Source organism: Rhinatrema bivittatum, chromosome 6, assembly GCF_901001135.1.
Source record: "Rhinatrema bivittatum chromosome 6, aRhiBiv1.1, whole genome shotgun sequence".
NCBI classification, from domain to species: domain Eukaryota; kingdom Metazoa; phylum Chordata; class Amphibia; order Gymnophiona; family Rhinatrematidae; genus Rhinatrema; species Rhinatrema bivittatum.
The window spans coordinates 245993649-246010190 of NC_042620.1; the positions used below are offsets into that span (position 1 = coordinate 245993649).

Below are 16542 nucleotides of genomic sequence, written 5' to 3' on the forward strand. Positions count from 1 at the left end.
AATAATTTCCTTTGTGTGGATATCTGGTATTGGAATGGATATCTCAGGGTTAAATGTATCTTTCTATCAATCTTGACAAAACACTTTTATTTAGTTTTGTTGTATTTTCATATAGATAAGAGTGGAATAATAATAGCAAAAATAATGCCCAAATCATCATTCTGGCAGTATATCATTCCAGCACTGATGGTGAGCTTTTTTCTTGTATTTGCACCCCACAATTACAAAACCTCATTTCCTCTCATCTAGGGCAAGGCAAATGTAGCCCTGTTGCCATAATTTGCACTAACACAAACAATAAACTGCCAGCCTGTTCTTCACGCTAGTAATTTCAAAACAATAAATAGAACAGTACCAAAAATATCTTCCCTTAACACAATACATATAAATATACGACATTTTTTTTTTACCTTTTCATAAAATAAGGAACCAACTCCTTCTTGCACAACAATGGGTGGTGGTTACACACCTTGCTCAGCTTCTTTGCTGAGCATTATCCAATTTATTTCCTTTCCTGGTTCCTCGTTGGGATAGTTTTAAGTTGAGTACTTCTAGGAGAAACAAACAGAAGAAAGGGAACCACGCCAGGCAGAGTGTCTCCAGTAAATCCCTTCCAAATTTCCTAAGATCGGTTTTAAGACATGGGCAAGAGAGGCATCTCATTGCCTGGATTTTTCAAGTGCTGCAGTAAAAAATCAACAGAGGAAGCTGTAAGTATGTTTGTTGGAAGATAATTTCTCATGGGAAAGTTGTATTTCTTTGGGAGATGAAATATGATTTTCTAGCTAATTTTGTTTCCTCCAAATGTATAATGCATTTCTATTATTTCCAGCCTGTTTAGCATGCAATGATTTGATTACAATTAACCATGCCCTGCAATAACTAACAGGAAATGGCATTATGACAAATTAAGATAAACTTTAATGTCAAGATCTCCACTCTCAATTCCCTTTGTTCATTTCTTCAAACATAGGATGCTGTATATTGAATTTTTCCAAAATGTGAGTAATATTTAGTGCATAGAGCCTTTAGAGTTGTATGAATATGGTAAACTTCAAGTTTCATTTGTATACAAATATTGGTCAATGCACCTACAAATTTTGTTTTGGGAAAAAAACTCCCGTATTTTGTTATAATTCATCAAAATCTAAGGTAATACAAGATGAAGAGCTAGTTGAATCTGTAGAATTCCTGTAAACTATCATCATGTCTCAAACTTGGTGAAGAAGTAGAGCTGGGCATAGTTAGAGAGCCTTACGCAACTTTAGATATTCGGAGTACTGCCACTGAGGCTCAGACAGTGTGAAAGCATCTCAATCTGTACACAGCCTAGAAGTAGCAGATCACTGGCTAGGCTTCAGATTATTTAAGGTGAGAATTTTTTAAGACATTGCAAGATGTTCCAGATCACTTCTGGATCTCTTCTGGATCTCTTACTTAACAAAATTTCTTTCTAATACTATTTTGTTATCAGTGCTCCCAAAAGACTATAAGGAGATAATTTTCAAAAGGATTTACGTGCATAAAACCCAGATGTATTTACTTATAAATATATGATATTCCACCTTTCCCTAAACTCGTCTCAAAGTGGATTACAATCATGGTTACAATGTATCATCGGGACACGCTAGAGAGATAACGTTCCTGGATGGAATAAATGATAGCTTTATGGAGCAATTGGTTCAGGAACTGATGAGAGAGGGAGCAATTTTAGATCTAATTCTCAGTGGAGCACAGGACTTGGTGAGAGAGGTAATGGTGGTGGGGCCACTTGGCAATAGTGATCATAATATGATCAAATTTGATTTAATGACTGGAAGAGGAACAGTGTGCAAATCCAAGGCTCTCGTGCTAAACTTTCAAAAGGGAAACTTTGATAAAATGAGAAAAATTGTTAGAAAAAACTGAAAGGAGCAGCTACAAAAGTAAAAAATATCCAAGAGACATGGTCATTGTTCAAAAATACCATTCTAGAAGCAGAGTCTAGATGTATTCCACACATTAAGAAAGGTGATAAGAAGGCAAAACGATTACCGGCATGGTTAAAAGGGGAGGTGAAAGAAGCTATTTTAGCCAAAAGATCTTCATTCAAAAATTGGAAGAAGGAACCAACAGAAGAAAATAGGATAAAGCATAAACGTTGGCAAGTTAAATGTAAGACATTGATAAGACAGGCTAAGAGAGAATTTGAAAAGAAGTTGGCTGTAGAGGCAAAAACTCACAGTAAAATCCTTTTTAAATATATCCAAAGTAGAAAGCCTGTGAGGGAGTCAGTTGGACCATTAGATGATTGAGGGGTTAAAGGGGCACTTAGAGAAGATAAGGCCATCGCAGAAAGATTAAATGATTTCTTTGCTTCGGTGTTTACTGAAGAGGATGTTGGGGAGGTACCCGTACTGGAGAAGGTTTTCATGGGTAATGATTCAGATGGACTGAATCAAATCACGGTGAACCTAGAAGATGTGGTAGGCCTGATTGACAAACTGAAGAGTAGCAAATCACCTGGCCCGGGTGGTATACACCCCAGAGTTCTAAATGAACTAAAAAATGAAATTTCAGACCTATTAGTAAAAATGTGTAACCTATCATTAAAATCATCCATTGTACCTGAAGACTGGAGGATAGCAAATGTAACCCCAATATTTAAAAAGGGCTCCAGGGGCGATCCGGGAAACTACAGGCCGGTTAGCCTGACTTCAGTGCAAGGAAAAATAGTGGAAAGTGTTCTAAACATCAAAATCACAGAACATATAGAAAGACATGGTTTAATGGAACAAGTCTTGCCTCACATATCTGCTTCACTTTTTTGAAGGAGTTAATAAACATGTGGATAAAGGTGAACCGGTAGCTGTAGTATACTTGGATTTTCAGAAGGCGTTTGACAAAGTTCCTCATGAGAGGCTTCTAGGAAAAGTAAAAAGTCATGGGATAGGTGGCGATGTCCTTTCGTGGATTGCAAACTGGCTACGACGAGTGAGATAATCAAATTTGCAGATGATACAAAATTGTTCAGAGTAGTTAAATCACAAGCAGATTGTGATAAATTGCAGGAAGACCTTGTGAGACTGGAAAATTGGGTTTCCAAATGGCAGATGAAATTTAATGTGGATAAGTGCAAGGTGCTGCATATAGGGAAAAATAACCCATGCTATAATTACACAATGTTGGGGTCCATATTAGGTGCTACAACCCAAGAAAGAGATCTAGGCGTCATAGTGGATAACACATTGAAATCGTCGGTTCAGTGTGCTGCGGCAGTCAAAAAAGCAAACAGAATGTTGGGAATTATTAGAAAGGGAATGGTGAATAAAACGGAAAATGTCATAATGCCTCTGTATCGCTCCATGGTGAGACCACACCTTGAATACTGTGTACAATTCTGGTCGCCACATCTCAAAAAAGATATAATTGCGATGGAGAAGGTACAGAGAAGGGCTACCAAAATGATAGGGGGAATGGAACAGCTCCCCTATGAGGAAAGACTAAAGAGGTTAGGACTTTTCAGTTTGGAGAAGAGATGGCTGAGGGGGGATATGATAGAGATGTTTAAAATTATGAGAGGACTAGAACGGGTAGATGTGAATCGGTTATTTACTCTTACGGATAATATAAAGACTAGAGGGCACTCCATGAAGTTACCATGGGGCACATTTAAAACTAATCGGAGAAAGTTCTTTTTTACTCAACGCACAATTAAACTCTGGAATTTGTTGCCAGAGGATGTGGTTAGTGCAGTTAGTATAGCTGTGTTTAAAAAAGGACTGGATAAGTTCTTGGAGGAGAAGTCCATTAACTGCTATTAAGTTCACTTAGGGGTAGATTTTTTTAAAAAGCGCGATCGCGTACTTTTGTTTGTGCAGCAGGCGCAAACAAAAGTACACTGGATTTTATAAGATACACGCGTAGCCGCGTGTATCCTCTAAAATTCTGGATCGGCGCGCGCAAGGCTGCCGATTTTGGGCAGCACTCTGCGCGCCGAGCCGCACAGCCTGCCTCCTTTCCCTCCGAGGCCGCTCCGAAATCGGAGCGGCCTCAGAGGGAACTTTCTTTCGCCCTCCCCTCACCTTCCCCTCCCTTCCCCTACCTAACCCACCCCCCCGGCCCTATCTAAACCCCCCCCTTACCTTTGTCCCTAGATTTATGCCTGCGAGAAGCAAACATAAATCTACGCGCGCCAGCGGACTGCTGGTGTGCCCTCTTCCGACCCGGGGGCTGGTCCGGAGGCCTGGACCATGCCCCCGGGCCGGTGCCACGCCCCCGGTCCTGCCCCTGAAATGCCGCGTCCCGCCCCCGAAACGCTGCGTCATCCGGTCCCGCCCACGACACGCCCCCTTCAAAAAACCCCGGGACCTACACGCGTCCCGGGGCTCTGCATGCGCTGGCGGCCTATGGAAAATAGGTGCGCAAGGCCCTGCTCGCGTAAATCCGGGCAGATTTACGCGAACAGGACTTTTAAAATCCGCCCGTTAGAGAATAGCCACTGCCATTAGCAATGGTTACATGGAATAGACTTAGTTTTTGGGTACTTGCCAGGTTCTTATGGCCTGGATTGGCCACTGTTGGAAACAGGATGCTGGGCTTGATGGACCCTTGTTCTGACCCAGTATGGCATTTTCTTATGTTCTTATGTTCTTAAAATTTCAATCAGGGAGGATAACTTTCAAACAATTGCATGTGACAGTATATTCACGCCTATATGGCTGCTCAGAGTTTCACCATAGTATTTTATAACCAGAGTATATGCATTATATAAAATATGCATATCTCTACTTTGCAATATGCATGCATATGTAGGCTTATGTGCAAATACATACAATGCACTGATGCACAGCCTTTTCTTACTTATTTTTAAAATATAGACACAAAAAGGTGAATTTTAAAAGCTTTGTTCGTGCCAAAGCTGAGAGATGCACGTGTCTCTCGGGCTGGTGCGTGCTGCGCAGATTTTAAAAAGCACATGAGTACGTGCATATCTTCCGGTATGCAAACAAACCAAATGTTAAAGGTGGAGCATGAGCTGGGCACAGCATGGGTGAGACAAGGGTATTCTGTGAAAATCACATGAAATGTGCACATAAGTATTTGTGAGCACAAGCGTGCCTGGGTCCCCTACTGCGTAACTTTACTTCTGCTGTGGATGGCATGTAAATATTGAAACAAAAAAAATGAGGCTAGTTAAGGGTTGGGTCTTAAAGAATAAAAGGGAGGCATATTAACTAGGGGGGTGGGGTTTTAGGAAGTCCTATCCTTTACCTGGGTGAACTGGGAATAGACTGGGAAAACTGGTATTTGCCTCGGCACGCATATCTAATAAAATCCCCCCACTTCCGCAGTAGAGCTGGCATTTGCACGCACGTGTGCATGTCCATATAAAATTGCACATACTGCTGATTTTATATCATGCACACATTTAAATAACGGATGTTATAAATTGGCTGTGTCCATTAGCGCGAATCAGGATACACATGTACATGTACGCCCGCATGGCTGTTTAAAAGTTACTGTCCTTTCTTTTATGCATGAAAATAAAGTAGGACTTACTTGTAAAAGTCCCAGTTTACAGATGGAGGTAACCCAGTTTTAAAACATAATCCACCAGTTCAGCCAGCCTTTTCCAGGTCATGGAGAACTTCCTGGTTCTTCAGCCTGAACACCCCACAGTTCACTCAGAGCTCCCCCTCCAGTCAGTATTATACAATAACCACATTTAATATCACATACACCAGATAATTAGCGGGGGTAAAAATACACAAGTAAATTGAAAAATATACCTACATAAGTATCTTTTAAAAGAACAACTTAGGAACGGTATGTGTTGGCCTCGCTCTGGAACACTCCTAGACAACCCCTTTTTTACATGCATCTATGTGCAAGCAAAACTGAAAATACTCAAGTATTTTCAGTTTTTATTAAATACAGAGTACAAGTAGAGGCTATTTGCAACATATATACTAATTTTCATGCATGTAATATTTTGAAAATTCACCTTAAAATTGCAATCAAATGAAAGCCCCTATACATGAGGAGAAAGCACATACAAGGATGTGGCTAAAGCCAAGAGGTAGATTGTAAGAAGTCATCTAAGTTGAAACAGAACATATAGTAGAAAATAAAAAGATCCATATTCAGAAGCATTTAGCCAGATAACTCAGAAATTATCTGTCTAAATAATGATTTGGGCATTAAGGAGGTCATTTTCTAAGCCTATCGCACGCGAAAAGTCCCTTTTCGCGTGCGATAGCTTGCCAGAGGCAGAGTTGGAGAAGTGAGGGAAGGAGTCGGGGTGGCTAGGAGATGGATGAGGCGTTATCTTCACTGGCGGCGATAAGGTAAGGACCTTTATCGTCGCCAGTAGCACGCCCAATAGCACCACCTTTCACGGTGGCTCTATTGGGTGCGAAAGCCGGCAGCGATAACACCGCGGTGGTGCAATCACTGCTGGCTTTCGCAGGCCTGTCCCCCCCCCCCACCCCCTTCGCCCCCCGTTACCACTGGATTCACCATTCTGCGCGAGAATGGAAAATCCAGGCCATAGACATTTAAATTCTAGCCAGATTACATATTACCAAGGTAAATTCTGGTTGTATAAGTTAGGGGCATTCCAGGATGTAATGGGGAGGAGTTGAGTTAGCTGGGTAAATTATCCAGCTAATTTTGATATTCAGAGTTAGCCGGATATTCAGTTGGCCAGTAGACCTGTCCTAAAGTTAGCTGGATAAACTGTGCCACTGAATGTTTAGGCTAAGTTAGCCAGCTAAGTTTACTTGGCTAACTGGCTGAGCTGCACAGCAGTGAATATGGATCTGAAAGGGATTCAATGGGTGAAATGACTAGCATGAATATAAAGATGAGAAGAGTACAGATGCATATATATACTGTAACAAGGCAAGCCCTTTGTTCTGAGATAATAAGAATAAATTAAATAGGAGTAGTCCAGTGAGGGATGAGGTTATGGGTTCATGATCAGGAAGCAAGGTCAATGCATCCATTAGCAGAACCTTAAGTCTCCTAGAATACTGTGCCTTGAGGGAGTGACAAAATCATGGGAGGAGGCCCAGGGCTACCAGTGGAGCCTATCCCGCCAGCAGCCAAAGAGCATGGGAGGTTCCTGGGGCTGGCGGCACAGCCCATCCTGCCAGTGATCGGAGTGTGCAGGAGCTGCCACCAGTAATTCTGGAGGTAGGGGGAGGCAAGGCTGAAGGTTGCCTAGGGTGCCTAATATCCTTGCACTAGTCCTGGCAGGAGCATAGAAACTGAATGCACAAAGTCTTGTGCAAGATAATGTGACTGAAGTCAGAGGATTGGAAGGCCACTTGGAAGGATCAGAGCTCCCTCATGGGATTGTAGAAAAACAGAAGCTGGGTGAGATAATCAAGGGCCTATTTATTTATTTGCATAAATAGCCTTTTGAAAATTGCCTGGAGAGTTGTGAGTGTAAAAGTATGACAAGTACTTTTACATGCACACTCCAGGGGCAAAGTATGTGCAGAGAAATATGCATTCACCAAGTTTCACCTGTTAGAGTGCAGCTGTATCTTTGTACATGCATATCTGCGCTGGCTACAAGTACACCTGCAAATTTTCATGTGCATAAATCTGCTTTCGAAATTCTGGCTAAAGTCTGTGGGTCAATTGAGGGCTGTTTCAATATTGCCCTCTAAAAAGGAGAGTGTCAAATATTATAAAATGCTAAATATCAGCACTCAAATCATTTCAGATCATGGTGCTTCTTTACTTTTTATGTATACATTTGCACATATACGTGCAGCAAACCCATTTACAAGAAAAAAAATAATTACTAAACAGAAATGATATTGTATTGGTCCCCAAAAGGAGGGGAGGAAGACCACCAATTTAAGAAGGGGGTGGGGACAAAGAAAGAAGGGAAAATAACCAGCAAGTCAATAAACTCCAATCTATCTATAGAGGAAGAAACCAAAAGTTACAGAGAGCCACCTCCTGCAGTCCCTTCTCTCCTGGAGGGCTGTCTTGATTCCAAAAATTCTTTCCACTGGTTAGAATCAAGGAAAGTGTATCTTAGTCCCTGGAGAATAATCAAACATTTACATGGATATCTTAAGCATGGGGCTTGTTTGATACTGCACATCTGTACTATTCAATAATATAGCAGATTTTTGAGTATCAAAATAGAGTTTGACACATAAAGGGCCTGATTTTAAAAAGCATTTACTCGAGTAAAAACCAGGTTTACTGGGGTAAATTCACTTTACTTGAGTAAGTGGGTTTTTGAAAATTGCTACAATATATGCCATTGACTTGTCTATAGGATTTACTCACATAAGTGCACTTTACTTGAGTAAATGGCTTTTGAAAATTGCTACAATAGTAGCTACATTTACGCATGTAACTCCTTTTGAAAATGACCCCCAAAATGTATAAAGTGGTGAAAGGCTAAATATGTTAATAATAAGTTACATAATATGCTAATCAGAAATATGTCAATATTTGATATGTTAATAATGAGCTAAATGTTAATGCTAAAACAATGAGATTGTCATTTATGTCTTTAAATTATTTTTAAAAAAATCAAATTTGCTAGGGTTTTTTTTTTGCTGTTTCCAGGATTCCAGTGTTACTAGCGCTAATGGAAATGTAGAACGTGAGCTCTGGGCAAATAAAGCAGAATACCTCTTAGCCTTGATTGGATATGCAGTGGGACTGGGAAATGTCTGGAGATTTCCCTATATAGCTTACAAAAATGGTGGAGGTAAGATGCACTATTGTAAAGTTACTATCTAACGTGGATTCGCTTCACTGCAACCAGGATTTACCTTATGAGGGTGTGGAGCCCAGGGTGGATGCTAAAATTTGGAACTAATATATCATGTTAAATAACAGATATTCTTGGAGAATATTTGGCTATCTACTGCAGAGATTTACTCCTGTAAGTACACAATGTAAAATGCATGCAGAAAATTCAAAAGTGTACAATAGCTTAGAATGTTCCATTAACTTAGAGGTTAATTTTTAGAGCCATTTCTTTGGGTAGAACTGTGCTTTACTCAAGGACATGGCAGGTTATAAAATTGCTCACCTCGCTATACAAGTATACCTATGCACATATGCCCTGTATGTGCATAGGATTACTTGGACTGAATAGTTTGGACTTAAGCATGCACATTTGGATTTTCAAAAGTATGCACATCAATTTTCACAAAAAAATCTGCATACATTTTAGCAGGTGCAATTCAGTGTGGGCGGTTTTGATGGTTTTGATGGGATTTTCAAATCAACCATAATTTCACTATGAAAATTGGTTTAAATTTATTGACAAAATGAGGACTAGCCTAGTGGTTAAATCAGCAGGCTAAGGACCAGGAAAACCACCTTGACATGTAAACATTCATTCTATTCCTATTACATTTTCATGCATAACTAAGAACCTGATTCACTAAGAGGTACATTTTAAATGCGGCAGAAGGGCGTCCATGTGCCTGTGCTTCCCGTCGTGCAGACATGGACGTGCCGATTTTATAGAACACACACATTGCCGCACGCATTTATAAAATCCAATACCCGCGCACACATGTGCACCCAATTTTATATTGCGCGCAGAGGGGGTATTTTGTAAAAAAATTCACGGCGACGCAATTGGGCCTTTGCCCAGTTCCCTGTCCCCCTAACTAACCTTCCTCCCCTTTCCCCTCTCCACCCTGACTCCTAAACCCCCCTTACCTAGCCTATTTTTTTTTTTTTGTTTAAAAACTTACCTGCTCCTCCGAGCAGAAGTAAGTTGCACATGCCGGCCGTCTGTCGGTGCACACTTCACTGGGACAGCGCAAAATGGCGCTGTCCCGGCGTCGCCAAGCTGTTTAGAGAATGCGCTTGGTGTGCGTGCAGCCCAGCCACGCGCATATCTCCCAGGATTTCCACGCATTGGGGGGTAGATTTTTTTAAAAAGTGCGTTCGTGTACTTTTGTTGGCGCACCAGGAGCAAACAAAAGTACGCTGGATTTTATAAGATATGCGCGTAGCCGCACGTATCTTATAAAATCCTGGATCGGCGCATGCAAGGCTGCCGATTTTGGGCAGCCGGCGCAAGCCGAGCCATGCAGCCTGTCTCCATTCCCTCCGAGAACTTTCTTTCATCCTCCCCTCACCTTCCCCTCCCTTCCCCTACCTAACCCAACCCCCCGGCCCTATCTAAACCCCCCCCCCCCTACCTTTATCCATGGATTTACGCCTCCCGGAGGGAGACGTAAATCCACGCCCGCCAGCGGGCTGCTGGCGCGCCGAGACCCGACCCAGGGGTGGTTCTGGAAAGCGAGGCCACGCCCCCTGAATGCCCCGGGCCGAAACCACACCCCCGGGCCCGCCCCCAAAACGCCGCGTCCCGCCCCTAAAACCCCGTGTCATTTGACCCCGCCCCCAACACGCCCCCTTCAGAAAACCCCGGGACCTACGTGCGTCCCGGGGTTCTGCGCGCGCCGGCGGCCTATGCAAAATAGGCCGCCAGCGCGCAAGGCCCTGCTCGCATAAATCCGGGCGGATTTACGCGAGCAGGGCTTTTAAAATCCGCCCGTGGGGATTTAAAATCCCCTTGTTAGGGTTTTTCCCATAGATACAAAATGGGAGAAAAGCCTTAATGAATCTGGCCCTGAGTTAGGTGAGAAATGCAAGTGGGCTTTTCAAAAAAATCAGATATAATTTAATTATAGAGGGCACATTATTATGAATATTAATAATAGCAAAATAAATTTGTTTACTAAATAACTATTATTAAAGAAAGGTAAAGGAACAGCATTAGTAGGCACCGTCAGTTCTATTCAAGAAACCTTCTTCTATTGGTACTCAAAGATGCTAGCAGTCCAGTTTGTCCTATCAAAGTATAAATACATTGTGAAGCAGACCTTGTGCTAATTTTGTTTCCTTCTCAGGTGCATTTTTCATTCCTTTCGTAATTATGCTGGCAATTGCTGGTTTGCCCCTCTTTTTCCTGGAATGTGCACTCGGGCAGTTTGCCAGTTTGGGACCAATTGCAATATGGAAGATAGTGCCAATTTTGCAAGGTCAGTAATGCTTTGTTTCCTTACACTTCTAAGTTGCTTATGATAATGGCCATCTTTCAAAGTGGAGACAAGAATCACTGCATCATGTTATGCTGTTCTTTGTATCTGATGTGTCAGTGGACCTTTGAACTGAGATGAGATTGGCTTTACCTGCAGGGAGGAGCAAGTGGACCCAGGCAAAGCAGAGACCGGTTTGGAGCTTCACCTATAGCAGCCCACGTTCCCCTCAGGTTAAGCCTTTGGGTGCCGGGGCCGGCAGGACTTAAGCGAAAGTCTCTGGAGAAGGGTAGGGCTAGGGCTGTGGTCCAAGGGCAAGCTAAGGTCAGAGACATGCAGCGGCCAGGCATTTCAAGAGTCTAGGCAAAGGTTAGAACCGGGTATCTGTCTGAGGGATAGGAAGAGCAGGGCCGCTGCAAGGGTATTAGGCACCCCAGGTGAACCTTATGCCTTATGCCACCCTCCCCCCTCTCCCCCCATGTCCAGTCCCCGGCATCATTCATTCAGACAGGCCCCCTCTCTTACACACACTTAGGTTCTGTGTCTCATTCACACATGCACCCTTTCACAGGCTCCCTCTCTCTCTCACTAACACCATTGCTCTCTCATACACACACAATCTCTCTCACTCAAACACACACACATACAATGTTCTCTCAACCTAGCTTGATGGACTCTACTTGGTTAAGTGGCGCTGAATGTCTATATAGTCTTGACCCACCCCACTCATGACCCACCCCTCTCTTCTACCCCTTTGTACGCCCTCCTTTGTATGTTCCCTCACCCCCCTTTTCTCTCCCACACCCTTTACCTCCATTATGCTATTTTCTCCCTGATACTCCCTTTGAATCTCTGATTTACTCAGTTCAACACCGCTGTTTTTACACTTTCTCATGACAACCTTGTATAGTTTAAGGTTATTGTTTTGCTAGTATCATGACCCCTACATCATAATTGTTCTCTTTAAGATATATTTATTATTATAGTTGTCTAAGAAACCCACTTTCATACTCCCTGTTATTATTTACATATTTATCCCTTGTATATTGTTGCATAGAGCGATTAATTACACATATATCTCTTGTATATTTGTTTTCCACATTCTTTTTACTGTTCGTTGTAAGGGCTACGCCCACAAGTTATTAGTTGAATGTAAACCGATACGATGTGCAAACAGCTATCGGTATATAAGAAACCCCAAATAAATAAATAAAATAAAATAAATAAATAATAAATATAGTCCTCATATATTCAGGGACCAAAAAGAGCTTTCATCACACTAAGGGCCTCATTTACTAAGCATTTTTCCCAGAGGCACAAAATGGGAGAAAGGCCTTAATATATCAGGCTCTAAGTTAATTATAATTATAGGGCCAGTCTCATGTTTATATAACTTTTATAAATGCTTAATATTTTATATGAAAAAACTCTCAAGGGTGAGTCTCCATACTTCAGAAGCAATAAATACAGTCACAGATAATCCTCTCAACTTCAAAAATGAAAAAACACTTCCCTTATAGTATGCAAAGTTCAAACATTTTTCAAAAGTGATTTTAAAAACTTTTATAACAAGAAAGATTCTACTGATGATAGATGTTGCTGAGTGAAGTCTCTGTTTTCCAAATTCCTACTTTCAGGATCAAAACTTCTAGATACTTTTTATTGACGCTGTGACTAGCAAACTTATTAAATCTCTAGATACTCAGGATATATACAGTAAATGTTACATGTATCAAGATGGCAACTGATCCTCCAATCACAATTAAGTTCATTGTTTCAAATAAAATAAGCAAAACATTACATTATGAGAAAAACACCTACATCATAAACTCAGACTGGAGGAAAGATATCATAAGTGGTGCATTAAGAAAGATTATAAAGAGCTAGGTTTATCAACAGAGATCTGTTATTGGACCAATTACTATTGTGAATGATTCTGCACACAGCACACATGTGATGCCTTTTTCTAATTTTCTAGGGTCACCAGTAAGTGACTATTCACAAGCCTCCCACATAGGAGACTTGTGAATAAAATGAGAAGCTTAGCAGTGGGTGCCAAGATGGTGAAGTTGATTACAAACTGGTTGACTGACAGGAGACTGTGTGTAATGGTAAATGGAATCTACACCGAAGAAAGAACGGTGTTAAGTGGAGTGTCACATGGATTGGTTTTGGGACCAGCTCTGTTCAATATCTTTTTAAACGACATTGTAGAAGGGATAAAAGATAAAGTTTGTCTATTTGTGGATGATACTAACATCTGTAATGAAATGTGATTTAAGAAAGCTTGAAGAATGGCCGAAGATTTGGCAACTGGGATTCAATGCTAAAAGGTGCAGAGTCATGCTTCTGGGATGCGGTAATCCAAAAGAGCTGTTTGTGATGGGGGGGTGAAAGACTGGTGTGCACAGACCAAGAGAGGGATCTTGGAGTAATAGTGTCTGGTGATCTGAAGATGGTGAAGCAATGTGCCAAGGTGATAGTTAAAGCCAGAAGAATGCTGGACTGCAAAGAGAGAGGAATAACCAGTAAGAAAAAGGAGGTGGTGATGCCTTTGTACAGGCCCTTGGTGAGGTCTCACCTGGAGTACTTGTTTGGTTCTGGAGCCCTTATCTCAAAAAGGATAGAGACAGGATGGAGGTGGTCCAAAGATGGACAACCAAAATGATGTGGGGTCAGTACTAGAAGACTTATGAGGAGAGGCTGAAGGATTCCCTGGAAGAGAGGACATGAAAGGGAGATAGAATACAGAACTTCAGATACCTGAAAGGTTTTAATGATGCATGAACTTCAAACCTTTTCTGTTGGAAAGAAATCAGTAGAACTAGAGATCTAGAAATGAAACTCCAATGGAGACCATTCAGAACCAATGTCTGGAAATATTTCTTCACAGGTGGATGCCTGGAATGCCCTTCCGGAGGAAGTGGTGAAGATGAATACAGTCAACAAATTCAAAGGGTCATAGGAAAAATAACTGTGGATCCCTACAGGCTAGAGAATAAAAATGAAGACAAGGGTGCATAGGAGTGACTTGCTGGTGTGGCGGTTACTATCCTCAGCCAATAAGTCCCATTGGTTTTGATGCAACTGCAACACTGCTCTCCGCTTCAACAGCAAGGGATAAAGGGGAGATGGATTCAGAAAACAACCAATGAGGGCCCTGACTTTAACGGTCTGGAGAACTGATAAGCATGGGGGTAACTTACACAGAGTAGCAGTTACTACCCTTAACCAATAAGCCTTGATGCTTGTCACAACTGCAAAATCGCTCTTCACTTTGACGGTTGGGGGGGGGAGAGGAATTGGATTCAGAGACAACCAACATGGGCCCTGACTTTTACAGTCTGGGGTACTGATGTGCAGACATAAGGGAAAAGCACAAGACTGCTTCTAAGGCCAATTCCATAAGCACAACACATCAAGCGGCACTGTCTGAATTTTGAAGAAGGCTCATCACAGTAAATATGTTACTAGCAGTACAAGTTTGTGTGTTATAAGGCTTGAGGATTACTGCACGGAACAGCAGTTGCTACTCTTAAGAGAAACATGGGCAGACTTGATGGACCATTTGGTCCTTTTCTGCCAACATTACTATGTTACTATGCTACTATTAGCAAGCATTCATGGTGCCAGCTCTTAAAAAGGGATGTTATAAATATTATACTTGCTCTGTGTGTACCAATATGGTACAAATCCAGGAATTTGTAATTTTTCATACTTTAGAGATTTTTTCTTTAAAAAATTGCATATTTGAGATTTAAATCATTTATTGTCCATGAAAATAGTATGTATCCATGACTTGCATACATAATGCCTTGTACTTTATGTAATCCACTTTGGGTGGATTATTAAATATAAAATAAAATAAATAAATATATGTGGGCAAAACAACCCAACAAGAGCTTGTTTGATAGAACATTTGAGTTATTTAAAAAGGAGAAATATTAATATTGTACATCACTGCTTTGATAAGCAACATGAATTTCTCCAATTCAAATCTTTTGTCATTGATCATGTGAGAATTGACTTTAAGAGAGGAGTTTGAGAAAGGATTTTGTCACAAGAGCAAAATTAGATTTCTGTTGAACCAGTGGGGTTTTTTTCCTTTATTGGTTAGCACATCTTTGTAGTGAATTTTGTGTTTTTTGATAACTACAATTTTACATGCAAAATCTAAACGGACATAGGGCCGGATTTTAAAAAGGTTACTCAAGCCGGGCCTATTTTCAAATGGCCCGGTGACGCACAGAAAGCCCAGGGACGTGTGAAAGTCCCAGGGCTTTACTAAAGGGGCGGGGCAAGGTGGTCCGGGAGCGGGGTCAGGCTCCCGACACAGCGGCCATATTTGCCACTGTGCCGGGGACCGCACGCCGGCCAACTGCAGAGGCAGGTGCAAAAGGTAAAATAAAGGTTGGGGGGTTAGAGTAGGGCTGGGGGGAAGGCTAGGGGAAGGGGTAGGAAGGTCAGGCTAGGGGGAAGGGAACGGGGGAAGGCAGCACGGCTCGGCGCGCGCAAGGTGCACAATTGTGCACCCCCTTGCGCGTGCCGACCCAGGATTTTATAACATGTGCGTGCCTGCGCACACATGTTATAAGATCGGGTGTACATGCGCGGGCACCGGGTAGTGCACACACGTACGTCCACGCGCAACCTTTTCAAATCTACCCCATAATGTTTAATGTTGGAGCCTATCTTGAAGTTGTCCTTCTTCGTGTTGATGATTTTTTATAAAGTCAAGCTGAAAGGGGCAATCCCATGATAACATATATACTCTTATATGGAGTTTGAAGTATGTTTGGGAGCATAATTTATAATCTGATATCCCAGTAAATGTTTAGTTAAGAAACAAGATGTGTCATATCATTTTTTAGCCTAGTCAGCTATGGTTTTTCTTGGATGCTAAGAGGTTTGGAATGCTGAGCACTCTAGATAGTGGGTGAGGCCTGTCACACATTCAGTGAAATTTCAAAGGAGTTACGCATGTGAATGAAACATATTATCGTAGCAATTTTCAAAAGCCATTCACCCATATAAGTGCACTCAACACATGGAAATCCTATGAATAATTTGATGGCATATATTGTATCAATTTTCAAAAGCCCACTCTCATGAGTAAATTGCATTTACATGTGAAAAACCCAGTTTTAAGTGTGTAAATGCTTTTGAAAATCTGGCCCTACGAATATATGTAATAGTGAGCAGCAATGTGAATTTTTAAAATCTCATTGGTAGCCAATCTGTCTAACAATTGCTTTCTCCTTTTGTTTGTGGACTAATGTGGATAATGATTTATATTTTTTTTTATTGGGGGAATTGTTGATTTATATATTGTTTTGCTTGATTATAGTATCTGATTTCATATTCAAGGATATCTTGATGTTAAATTTGAAATCAGTAAAAATAAAGTAAAAAAAAAATAATGGAAGGCATTATTGATTTGAAATAAGAAACTTAATTGTTATTGGAGGATGAGTTGTCATCTTGATACATGTTGCTGTTATATGTCCTAAGTAAG

General features: G+C 41.4%; 1 protein-coding gene across 2 annotated transcripts in view; it reads left to right on the forward strand.

The window, feature by feature from the left end:
- The first annotated feature begins 529 nt into the window (after positions 1-529).
- Positions 530-16542, forward strand: part of LOC115094057 (sodium- and chloride-dependent neutral and basic amino acid transporter B(0+)-like) — a 60565-nt gene continuing 44552 nt past the window's right edge. For both annotated transcript variants that reach the window (XM_029606714.1, XM_029606715.1), the window contains exons 1-3: positions 530-710; positions 8584-8728; positions 10899-11030. In XM_029606714.1, the coding sequence (XP_029462574.1) occupies positions 642-710; positions 8584-8728; positions 10899-11030 (346 nt within the window). In that variant the 5' untranslated portion in view covers positions 530-641. The remainder of the gene's footprint in view (positions 711-8583; positions 8729-10898; positions 11031-16542) is intronic.